Genomic DNA, 13154 nt, shown 5'->3' with positions numbered 1-13154 from the left:
AAAATGCATTTTCTAGTAACAGAAGCAAATCCAACTTAGAAAGGAAGGTTTAAGACAAAAGCTCCACTCCTGATTCTGTTTTAGTTTTTATTGCTGTTTCTGTTCAATTTTTTACTTTGACAATCAAATTATGACATAACTAGGCAGGAAAGTGTTAAGAAAACATCTTATACTCTTCCTTTTAAAAATATTTTCAAAAAATTATTTCACACTAGAGACACAGAGTTCTAGGGGCCAGCGCACATGTTACGTGTGCAAGGGCCCAGGTTCCAGCCTCTAGTCCCCACCTGCAGGGGAAAACTTTGCGAATGGTCAAGCAGGGCTTCAGGTGTCTCTCTGTCTTTCTCCCTCTCTCTATCCCCCTACCCTCTAGCTATCTGGCTGTCTCTATGTAATAAATAAAGATAATTAAGAGAGAGAGAGAGAGAGAGAGAGACTTCCACATGAGCACCTCTTCAGTACTTGTGACGGGGGGATTGAACAGGAAGCTTAGGCATGCGGATCCTGAGCTCTACTTGTTGAGCTATTTCCCAGCAGTCTTTTTGATTTTTTATTTATAAAAAGGAAACATAGGGAGCTGGGCGGTAGCGCAGCGGGTTAAGCACAGGTGGCGCAAAGCACAAGGACCGGTGTAAGGATCCCAGTTTGAGCCCCCGGCTCCCCACCTGCAGGGGGGTCGCTTCACAGGCGGTCTGCAGGTGTCTATCTTTCTCTCCTCCTCTCTGTCTTCCCCTCCTCTCTCCATTTCTCTCTGTCCTATCCAACAACAACGATGTCAATAACAACAATAATAACTATAACAATAAAACAACAAGGGCAACACAAGGGGAAATAAATAATAATAATAATAAAGATTTTTTTAAAAAGAAGCATTGACATAACCATAGGATAAGAGGGGTACAACCCCACACAAAAAATCCCACCACCAGATCTCCGTATCCCATCCCCTCCCCTGATAGCTTTCCTATTCTTTATTCCTCTGGGAGCGTGGACCCAGGGTCATTGTGGGATGCAGAAGGTGGAAGGTCTGGCTTCTGTAATTGCTTCTCCGCTGAACATGGGCGTTAACTGGTTGATCCATACTCCCAGTCTGCCTCTTTCTTTACCTAGTAGGTTGGGGCTCTGGGGAAGCGAAGCTCCAGGACACATTGGTGGGGTTGTCTGTCCAGGGAAGTCTGGTTGGCATCATGCTAGCATCTGGAACCTGGTGGTTGACAAGAGAGTTAACATACAAAGCCAAACAAATTGTTGACCAGTCTTGGACCTAAAGGCTGGAATAGTCCAGATGAAGAGTTGGGGGGGGGGGGGTCTCTGTTTTGTAGATAGCTAGTAGGCATATTTTAGTTATATTCCAAAGGGCCTGTGGCTATACTAGTGGTTTTGTTTGTTTGTTTTGCCTGAGCCTGAAATCTGATATATAGGTGGATCCTAATTATTGTCTGTGGAGATGATGTCATGGCTGGAAAAAGGACCAGAAAGCTGGATCAGGGAAGAGAGTAGCTCCCAAATATGGGAAAGGTGTATAAATATTGTTGATTATAAATCTCATCGATTTTGATGTGATCTAGGGCCCATATTCATCTTACGAGCCTATGTGACCTCTGCATCCCTGTAGATCGGAGCTCATATTCTGTGGTCATGAGTAGGAACATTCCAAGCTGCCCCAATATCAGGACCCATCTTCCTCAGGTGTAGCATAGAGTATGTTGTCCAGCCTCCCTTCGGAGGATGGAACATTCTCTACCATTGTTGATCCAAGTTAAAGGCAAAGGGGTCTATTGTGTTGTTCCTGATAGAAATGACTGGTAACAATGGAGAGAGGGATTTATTCTAGGTCTAGGCCCATCATGTCTGTTTGGGAATCTCAGGACTCCCTGATTAGGGCCCCAGCTGTTTTGTTGTTGTTGTTGTTGTTGTTGTTGTTGTTGTTGTTGTTGTTTTGCACTGCTCAGCTCTGGCTTATAGTGGTGCCAAGGACTGACTCTGTAATCACCAATACCTCAAGCATGAAAAGTACCCATGGTACTATCTCCCCAACTTGCCATTCCTTTAACCCACAAAGCAGACAGTGTAGGAATGCCTTACCTGCCATTGACAATGAAATGGAGAGCCCCAGACTGAGTGGCTGGGATGGGTAAGGGATTCCTGTTTCACTACAGAGCACTAAAGAGCGGCAGACGTGGTGGCGCCCGCCGGTGGTCCCAGCTCCCAGGGAGGCTGAGGCTGGAGAATCACTTGAGACCTGGAGGTCTGGGCTGTAGTGCGCGATGCGGTCTCTATGGGTATGCGCTATGGATGTCGGCGCTAAGTTCAACGTCAATATGGTGACCTCCCGGGAGCGGGGCACCACCGGGTTGCTAAGGAAGGTTGAACCGGCCCAGGTCGGAAACACTAAAGCAGCAGGTCAGAACACTAAAGCAAAAAAAAAAAAAAAGTGGGGCTTTGCATATGGCGGAGTAGTGCTTGGGTCTCTCTCTCATGGACATAACAAACAAACGAGGGCTGGTGGCTCTGTGGTAGAGTGTGTGCATGAGGTCCTGGGTTCAGCCCCCAAGTACTTGATTAAAAAAAAAAAAGGGAGTCGTGCGGTAGCGCAGCGGGTTAAGTGCAGGTGGCACAAAGTGCAAGGACCGGCGTAAGGATCTGGTTTGAGCCCCCGGCTCCCCACCTGCAGGGGAGTCGCTTCACAGGCGGTGAAGCAGGTCTGCAGGTGTCTGTCTTTCTCTCTCCTCTCTGTCTTCCCCTCCTCTCTCCATTTCTCTCGGTCCTGTCTAACAACAACAACATCAGTAACAACAACAATAATAACTACAATAACAAACAACAAAAAAAGATACCCTCCTCACCTTTGGAGGGTAGATAGCATAATGGTTATGCAAACAGACTCTCATGTCTGAAGCTCCAAAGTCCCAGGTTCAATCCCCCGCACCACCATAAGCCAGAGATGAACAGTGCTCTGGCTTACCAAAAAAAATAATAATAATACAATAACAATAAAAAGACAACAAGGGCAACAAAAAGGAAAATAAATAAATTTTTAAAAAATCAGACTGTTTCACACCATTGATTGCAATGCCCAAGACTCCCTTTCCACTAAACCATACACTTTTTGCCCCACACCTTTCTCTGTGATCTTTACTATTATAAATATTTACTGTCTGAATACTCATTGCTCTATAATACTTTTCTGCGTTTCTCCTATTTATATGCATAGATCATGCTATCTGTGTATCTTGTTGACTGCCTTTTATTCTGGCTAATCGAAGCCAATTAATTATCTGGCTGGATTGGGCTCACCTTCCTGAAAACCAGAAACAGAGAATCTTGCCCATAATTTGACTCAGGAAGTTTCAAGTCTCTCCCCCTCACACCAGCCCGGGGGCAGTATCTTCCATGTCTTAAGGAACTATGATAAGTCGCGCACCCACCGAACTGAGACTAATCTGATTCCTCACAGCCCGCAGCCACTGAGTAACAGGAAACCCCATCTTTGACTGTAGGAGGTGTTCCTTTTGGCATTCTGCCTCCATCCAGCAGGTTTATATAAGAGTTGGGCTCCAGGAATGGCTTCTGAGGCAAGTCCAGCTCCTAAGGGAGTGTAATCAGGAACTGGTAGAAAATTGATCTTCAGCTTTGAAGAGTCTTAGCAATTCGTACACTGTGTAGGAGCCTTGGCAGTTGAGTATACTGCTCAGAACCTGCTAACACGGCCTTCCAGGGTGAAATGCTGCTGTCTCTTTTTCTGCCCTACTTTCCCCTGGTAATTTCCTTTGGTTCCTTTGCTGACCTTTCTATTATGTGGATGGATTTATTTATTTATTTATTTATTCATTTTTACCAAAGCACTGCCGAGCTCTGGGTTTTTTTTATTATTATTATTTTATTCTTGATAGTCTTGTAGGCTGCAGACAGGAAAGCAATTGTTGCAGGCAAGTTTGTTCCTGAGTCTTGAAACCAGACCTCAAAAGACTAATTTCCCTGGCCTTCCTGGGGAACTTTCTATGGAATCCCCCCACTGACTGGACTGACATGGTGGCTTGTAGATTAAAGAACCCTGTCTCAAAGTCAGGTGGAAAGTGTTGATGGTGTCTGGCTTGTGGGGAGGAGTTGGTAAATCACCTGGCACTGAGGTTTTCAAACCTTAGTTTGTACCCTTGGGGGCCCTGCACTTCTAGGCTTTGTGAGTCAGCCGCCTGGAAAGGAGCCCAGGATTTTGTAATGTCCTGGTTCCTTCCTGTGTCCTGTGATGTGGCTGCAGAGCAGGCTGCTGGTGATAACCAGGGAGGTGGGCACAGGCTTTTGGAATAGCACACACGGTGTGATAGATAGGGAGATAGATTGCATCTCAGCAGGACAACAGACTTCCCTGTCTAAGACACCAGAGGTCCTGGGTTCAGTCCTCACACTACCCAGCACTACCACACTGCTATGAGCCAGAGCTGAGCAGCACTCTGGTAAAAACAAAACAAAACAAACACCCCCCCCCCCGCACCTCTCCCCTACACCCCTACACATAACTGTAATTATTGCTTTTACCTCCAAATCCTCCTAGATTAGCTCGTTGCTTATTAAAACACACACTCCCCCACCCCAGGCTCAAGGAAGCAGTACCTTTTCTTTTTTAAATTTTTTAAAATTTATTTTCCCTTTTGTTGCCCTTGCTGTTTTTCATTGTTGTTGTAATTATTATTGTTGTTGTTCTTGATATAGTTGTTAAAAAGGACAGAGAGAAATGGAGAGAGGAGGGGAAGACAGGGGAGGGGAGCAAAAGACAGACACCTGCAGACCTGCTTCACCGCCTATGAAGTGACTCCCATGCAGGTGGGGAGCCGGGGGCTCGAACCGGGATCCTTACGCCGGTCCTTTTTGTTGCCCTTGTTGTTTTATTGTTGTTGTTGCTGATAGCGTTGTTGGATAGGAGAGAGAGAAATGGAGAGGGGGGAGAAAAAAGAGACCTGCAGACCTGCTTCACTGCCTGTGAAGTGACTCCCTTGCAGGTGGGGAGCAAACCTGGATCCTTACACTGGTCCTTGCGCTCTGCGCCACCTGCGCTTAGCCTACTGTGCTGCCGCCCGACTCCCCTAATCATTATTTATTTATTAGATAGAGACAGAAGTCTAGAGGCGGGGAAGAGATAAAGAGACACCTACATACCTGCTTAACCACTCAGGAAGCTTTCCCCCTGCAGATGGGGACTGGGGGCTTGAACCTGGGTCCTTGTGTACTGTAATGTGTGTGCTTAACCAGGTGCATCAACATTCAGCCCCCTCTTTTTTTAATGTTATTTATTTATTAATTAATGAGAGAGATAAGAGGAGAGAGAAAGCATCAGCTATCACTCTGGTACGTGTGCTGCTGGGTATTGAACTTGGGACCTCATGCTTGAGAGTTCAGTATCTTATCCATTGCACCATCTCCTAGACCATGAAAGCAGCACCTTTGCTAATGTTCCACTGAAGCCTGTGCCCTTTTGTAGCAGCCCAGTGCATGTCCTCTAAGAGTTCTTGGTTTAGGGGTTGTGGTGCCCTGTTTGAGTGCACATATTACAATGTACAAAGACTTGGATTCAACCCCTACTCTCCACCTGCAGGAGGGAAGCTTCACAGTGAAGCAGAGTTGCAGACGTCTACCTCTCTATCTCCCCCTCCTCTCTCAATCTCTCTCTGGCCTATCAAATAAATAAATGAACAACTGCGTGACTGGCGAAATGACTTAACTGGTAAAGCACTGAGCTTTTATGCCTGAGGTTCCCAGTTCAGTCCCTAGCACCACATACACCGGGATGTGCTCTGGTTTCTTTCTTCAGTTCAGTCCCTAGCACCACATACACCGGGATGTGCTCTGGTTTCTTTCTTCAGTTCAGTCCCTAGCACCACATACACCGGGATGTGCTCTGGTTTCTTTCTTCAGTTCAGTCCCTAGCACCACATACACCAGGATGTGCTCTGGTTTCTTTCTTCTTTCTCTCCTCTCTGTCTCATGTGAAAATCTCATATGTAATCAATAAAATAAATCCTTTTTTAATTTCTTTATTGGGGATTAACGTTTTGCAGTCGACAGTAAAAACAGTAGTTTGTAGATGCATAACATTTCTCAGTTTTCCACATAACAATACAAGCCCCCACTAGGTCCTCTGTCATCCTTTTTTTTAAAAAAAAAAACCAGAGTACTACTTAGCTCTGGCTGATGGTGGTGTGGGGGATTGAACAGGGGACTTAACGTTATGCTATCTACCCACCACCCAATAAAATAAATCTTTAAAAATAAATAAATGAACAGATAAAGGAATTCTTAGTTTGTACTCAGCACAAGACCTGGTTTGGGGTAAGGATACAGGAGCCTTAGTATTCATTTTTTAGGTCCCAAAGCACTGCTCAGCTCTGGCTTATGGTGGCCATGAGACTTGAACCTAGAAGTCTTGGGCATGAAACCTTTTGCATAACTACTATGCTGTCTCCCTAGCCCATATTGGGGAAACTTAGAATGGAGGCAGCTGGGAAATTTGCTTGTCATTCACCGTATTGCCTTGAAAAACTCATGTTTTTCAAGGTAATCCACTTTTAAAATGTTTTGGTTTGGGTGAGGAAGAGACCAGAACAACATTACCGTTTTATGATGTTCTGTATTTGCATTTCTTGTTAAACACTATAGAAGTTGAACCCAGATCCCCGTGCACGCCACACAGGCTCTCTGCTCTGGAACTTTCCTTCACCCCCCCCCAAACCCAAAATGAATTTATGTTTTTAATGGTTGAAATGGAGAAAGGGGATGAAAAGTATGGTCAGTCTGGCTATCTTTTTTTTAATTATATATATATATATATATATATATATATATATATTTTAATTTCTTTATTGGGGAATTAAAGTTTTACATTCGACAGTAAATACAATAGTTTGTACATGCATAACATTTCTCAGTTTTCCATATAACAATACAACCCCCACTAGGTCCTCTGTCATCCTTTTTGGACCTGTATTATTTCTATTTTATTTTATTTTTCTTCTTTCTTTTTTTTTTAATTTTTTTATTTAAGAAAGGATTAATGAACAAAAACATAAGGTAGGAGGGGTACAACTCCACACAATTCCCACCACCCAGTTCCCATAACCCACCCCTCCCCTGATAGCTTTCTCATTCTCTAACCCTCTGGGAGCATGGACCCAGGGTCATTGAGGGTTGCAGAAGGTAGAAGGTCTGGCTTCTGTAATTGCTTCCCCACTGAACATGGACGTTGACTGGTCGATCCATACTCCCAGTCTGCCTCTCTCTTTCCCTAGTAGGGTGGGTCTCTGGGGAAGCTGAGCTCCAGGACACATTGGTGGGGTCTTCAATCCAGGGAAGCCTGGCCAGCATCCTGGTGGCATCTGGAACCTGGTGATTGAAAAGAGAGTTAACATACGAAGCCAAACAACTTGTTGAGCAATCATGGATCCCAAGCTTGGAATAGTGGAGAGGAAGTGTTAGGGAGGTACTCACTGCAAACTCTAGTGTACTACTGCTTTCAGGTATATATTTTGCAGTAGTTTATGGATACGTGTGCACATAAGCTCTCTCTCACAGAAACTGGTGTATATCTAGGTTATGGGACTTTGTTAGAAAGTGAACCACCTGAGATGAAATTAGAGTGTACTATAAAAGGAAAGGTCTCACCCGAGTAATGAAGCTGAAGGGTTGTCATTCCACACATGAAGTCTCTGGACAGTCTGAGGTGAAGCATGTTGAGGTGGCAATCGTTGCGTTGGTTAGGTTGTGATCGGCGGATGCAATATTATTTGGTTTGGATTGGGAGATGCATACGGGAAAGTGGGCCCTATCCAAGGGTTCCAGGACTGGGGGAAGTAGGGGCTCTATAGTGGAGATGTGAGGTTCCTGCTGTCTTAGGGTTCAAAAAGACAATCAATAGTTAATGTTATCATCACATTATTTGTTAATTGGGTTAACTTTGAAAAGTCCTTTTGTTATGGTTTGCTGTACAGTATCCAGTATCTTGTATATAGCTGTGCTATTGGATGCTTCTAATCTACTTGGTCTAGGCTTTTGAGAGAGTCCGCATATCAAATACACAGCCTATATATTAAAAGGATTCAGTTTGTGTTTTGAGAAACTTTGAGACATACAATTGATTTTTCCCCCTCTCATATTAATTAACTACTGATTTATATGTCTACATTTTGCTAGGAGTGTACATAAACACCATTCCCACCACCAAAGGACTGTGACCCATCCCTCCCGCCCACTCCCACCCCCCACTGGCCCAGGAAGCTGCATGTCTACCCCTCACCACTGGGTTTTTACTTTGGTGCCCTACTTACAATTTGATCAGGTCCTGCTTTTAGTTTCCCTTTCAGATCTTCTTACTCAACTTCTGTTGATGAGTGGGATCATCCCATACTCATCTTTATCTTTCTGACTTAGCTCATTTAACATAATTCCTCCTAGCTCTGTCCAAGATGGATCAGAGAAGGTGAGTTCATTGTTTTTGATAGCTGCATAGTATTCCATTGTGTATATATACCACAGCTTTCTCAGCCACTCATCTGTTGTTGGGCACCTGGGTTGCTTCCAGGTTTTAGCTATTATGAATTGTGCTGCTATGAACATAGGAGTACACACCTCTTTTTGGTTGTGTGTTATGGAGTCCTTGGGGTATAACCCCAGGAGAGGAATTACTGGATCATATGGAAGGTCCATGTCTAGCCTTCTGAGAGTTTTCCAGACTGCTCTCCACAGAGGCTGTACCAATTTACATTCCCACCAGCAATGTAAAAGGGTTCCTCTGTCCCCACAGCCTCTCCAGCATTTGTTGCTGCTGTCCTTTTTGATGTATGCCATTCTTACAGGAGTGAGGTGGTATCTTAGTGTTGTCTTAATTTGCATTTCTCTGACAATCAGTGACCTAGAGCAGTTTTTCATATGTTTGTTAGCCTTTTGGATCTCCTCTGAGGTGAATGCTTTGTTCATTTCCTCTGCCCATTTTTGGATGGGGTTATTTGCTTTTTTGGTGCTAAGTTTGCTGAGCTCTTTATATATTTTGGTGATTAGTCTCTTGTCTGATGTCTGGCATGTGAAGATCTTCTCCCATTCTGTGAGGGGTCTCTCTGTTTGTTTAATGGTTTCTTCTTTCTTTTGCTTGATAGACCAGAGAGAAATTGAGAAGGGAAGGAGAGAGAGAGAAAGGAAAAGAGAGACACCTGCACCCCTGCTTCACTGCCATGAATTTCCTCCTTGCAGGTGTAGACTGAGGGTTTGAATTGGGGTCCTTGTGCACAATAAAGTGTATGCTCTACTGGGTGCACCACCACCCAGCTTAGTAGTATTAGTATTAGTATTATTTTGCATCCAGCGGTTACCGCTGTGGCTTGCTGCCTGCTCCTGGTGGCTGTCTTTTCCATTTTCCATTGTTGTTGGCTAGGACAGAGAGAAATTGAGAGAGAGAGGAGTGGAAGACAGAGGGAAGAGAAAGATATCTGCAGACCTGCTTTCCCACTGGCAAAGTGACCCCTCTGCAGGTGGGAGCTGGGGGCTCAAACTGGGACCCTTGTTCTGTTCTTGTGCTTCAGCCCACCTCCCCTTTTTTTCTTTAATGAGAGAGATATAGAAAGACTAGAGTACTGCTCAGCTCAGGCTTATGGTAGTTCTTGGGATTGAATTTAGGAGCTCAGAACCTCAGACATGAAGGTCTTTTTCATAACCATGATGCTGTTTTCCACAGCCAGCCCAATCTGGCTATTGCTACCCCTCCAGGTTCCTTAGTTATGCCTTATTTACAACACTCACATAAGCTAACTGGTTTTTGCCAGGCGTGTTTAGTTCTGGTAGTGGCATCCCTTCTTGTTGAAGGTGACTAATGTGATCCTTCCTGTTGAAGCCGCCCGGGAGTATCTCAGGAGAGGCACAGTGACCCGCACCTTGGTCTCCGAGACCTTCCCTCAGACGAGGAAGAAGTCACCAACAGTTCTGATGATGACGATGACGACATCAGCTCTGGGTCCAGTAAAGGGGAGCCTGACTTGCTGGGATATAAACAGGTATGTTAATATTTGATTGACTGAATGCATAAAGACAGAGAGAAATCAGGAGGGAAGGGAGGTAGAGAAGGGAGAGAGAAGAGAGAGAGAGAGAGAGAGAGAGAGAGAGAGAGAGAGAGAAACACCTGCAGCTCTGCTTAACTGCTCATGGGGACCCGAGGCTTGAGCCCCAGTCCTTGTGCATTCTAACGTGTGCTGAGCTGGATGTACCACTGCCTGTCCCTTCTTTCTGTTTGATGTAGACCCATTTCCAGCCTCATTTTTTTTGTTCTGCTGTTGGCAGGAATACACCACTCTAGGCCCGCTTACTTTACTTTCTAAATACAGACACTGAAGCTTCACCCAGTGCCATGCACTTCTGTGTGTTTACTGGGAGCTCAAACCTAAGTCACACTGTGAATCCACAGCTCCCAGTGGCCTTTTTTTTTTTTTTCTTTCCATTTTATTTCATAGACCAGAGAGAAATTGAGTCGGGGGAGGTAGAGAGGGAAAGAGAAAGGTAGACACCTGCAAACCTGCTTCACCACTTAAGAAGTTTCCCCCTTCAGGTTGGGACTGTGGGACATTAAGAGCTTTTGAGGTGCCGGAGAGTTAGAATAGTTGTAGCTCACCAGGCTGTGACCTTAGGCATTACATTTTGCAGGGCCAGGCATACTGCACAGTGGTCATGCAAAGTGCTGTGAGGACCCAGATTCCAGTCCTAGCACCACCTCAGGCCAGAGCTGAGCTCTCTGAATATTGAAACGCTGCCATGGCGTCTCCCGCTCTGTCTTTAGATCTGATACTGGAAAGATATGATGACTTTCCTGCCCCTTTATTTTTAGGATTTTATTTGAAATAACAGTTGAATTACAATGAAAATCTAAGAGGAGTGTTTCTTTTTTTTTTTTTTTATTTTATTTTATTTATTCCCTTTTGTTGCCCTTGTTGTTTTATTGTTGTAGTTATTATTGTTGTTGTCGTTGTTGGATAGGACAGAGAGAAATGGAGAGAGGGAGGGGAAGACAGAGAGGAGGAGAGAAAGACAGACACCTGCAGACCTGCTTCACCAACTGTGAAGCGACTCCCCTGCAGGTGGGGAGCCGGGGTTCGAACCGGGATCCTTATGCCGGTCCTTGTGCTTTGCGCCACCTGCGCTTAGCCCGCTGCACTACAGCCCGACTCCCGAGGAGTGTTTCTTTTACTGGCTGTATCATAGCATCTTCTAAGCCCTGTGTTCTACCTATTGAGTTACTTCCTACTTTGTTGTTAATTTTTTTTTAGAGATTTTTAAAAATTATTATTACTTTTTAATATTTATTTATTTATTCCCTTTTGTTGCCCTTGTTTTATTGTTGTAGTTATTATTGTTGTTGTTGATGTCGTTGTTGTTGGATAGGACAGAGAGAAATGGAAAGAGGAGGGGGAGACAGAGAGGGGGAGAGAAAGACAGACACCTGCAGACCTGCGTCACTGCCTTTGAAGCGACTCCCCTGCAGGTGGGGAGCCAGGGGCTCGAACCGGGATCCTTACGCCAGTCCCTGCATTTTGCACCACTTGTGCTTAACCTACTGTGCTACTCCCCGACTCCCTCGTTGTTAAATTTTTAGTAGAGTTCTTGAGTAGCATTGTAGAGGCCTTTTATAAATTCTGTTAAAAAGTAACAGGTAGGGAGTCGGGTGGTAGCACAGCGGGTTAAGCGTAGGTGGCGCAAAGCACAAGGACCGGCATAAGGATCCCGGTTCGAACCCCAGCTCCCCACCTGCAGGGGAGTCGCTTCACAGGCGGTGAAGCAGGTCTGCAGGTGTCTGTCTTTCTCTCCTCCTCTCTGTCTTCCCCTCCTCTCTCCATTTCTCTCTGTCCTATCCAACAACGACAACAACAATAACAACTACAACAATAGAACAACAAGGGCAACCAAAGGGAATAAATAAATAAAATAAATATTAAAAAAAAAAGTAACAGGTAAAATCCACTCACCTTTATTTGCAATGAACAAATATGGAAAGAAGAGAACAGAAAATATAGATAAGAATTCACAGAACTGAGCCATCGTTAAGAGATGGGAACATAAAACTGGATTCCAGATCAAAGGTTCTATTTTGGAATTTGTCTGACATATTTCATGAGTTTGACAAAGTAATTTCATTGATTTGCGCTTCATATTTCAACTTCCACAGCAGAGTTTTGTTTTTTATGAGATGCAATTTTTTGACAAGCAATCTGCTTTGAAATACTGTGTGCTGAATGTGAGCATGGTCATTAACTGAAGACTTCAGATGCAGCATTTGGCCTCTGCTGAGATTTTTGCAGTGGGATGTGTTTTCCCATCATTGTTTGACTTGGGTCAGAATCAGTCATTGTTCTTACAATGTGCTGGAGATAATAGAGAGCCTTTTCATTTACTTATTTTTGTTACCTCTGACTTTCTACTTTGAAAATGATTACAACTCATTATAATCTATTTTTTTACTCACTAGCCTCCCTGTCTAGCACTGTAGTTTTACTAGTTTAAGAGGTCAGACAATAGAATGCACAGACTCCTCAAATCCAGAGTTACGAAAGGCCTTAGTCATTTAGTCCAGCCCCTGGGTGTTACTCTCTTTTTTTTTTTTTTAAACAAGAGGAGCTACATATAATAAGCTTTCGGTTCATTGCAGAGGGACAGACGTGTAAGGGCAGAACTCACCCTTGAGTTGCAGTGTGGCTCCCGTTTTTTGGCTGGAATAGAGTACTATGTACGCTGAAACTAAGCACATGTACTCCTTCAAGATGTCAGCTCGTTCCAGGGGGTTTTCATCTTTTCTTTTCTGTCACTATACTGTCTTTGCCACTTTGAGTTGACTTTTCTCAGGTAGAAAGAAATAGAGACCGAGCGAGACAGAAAAAGAGACACAAATCTTCCTCCCATGTGGTGGTGGGATCAGCTCCGGCCGAGTCTGTATGTATGCAAAAGCGGGGGCCTAGGCTATGCAGCTGAGCTGCCCTACTGGTCGTTCCATTCCCCTCAGGATTGGCCTTTTGTGTGGGACATTTCCTGTCAGGTTTGCCCTCATTATTCACTTCTTCAAGACCAGTTCTATTGCTCATTTAGCTTTAATTCCTTTTTTATATAAAAGAGATTTATTTATTAATTAAGAAAGG

The 13154-nt window shown here is 44.3% G+C and overlaps 1 protein-coding gene across 2 annotated transcripts in view; it reads left to right on the top strand.

Moving 5' to 3' along the window:
* The window catches only part of FGD6 (FYVE, RhoGEF and PH domain containing 6), a 156277-nt gene that overhangs the window by 57258 nt on the left and 85865 nt on the right, over positions 1–13154 (top strand). For both annotated transcript variants that reach the window (XM_060195548.1, XM_060195547.1), the window contains exon 4: positions 9872–10031. In XM_060195548.1, the coding sequence (XP_060051531.1) occupies positions 9872–10031 (160 nt within the window). The remainder of the gene's footprint in view (positions 1–9871; positions 10032–13154) is intronic.

The sequence above is a fragment of the Erinaceus europaeus genome, chromosome 7 (genome assembly GCF_950295315.1).
Source record: "Erinaceus europaeus chromosome 7, mEriEur2.1, whole genome shotgun sequence".
Classification (NCBI taxonomy): domain Eukaryota; kingdom Metazoa; phylum Chordata; class Mammalia; order Eulipotyphla; family Erinaceidae; genus Erinaceus; species Erinaceus europaeus.
Note: the sequence above shows the minus strand (reverse complement) of the source record. Positions and strands in the feature narration are given on the sequence as shown.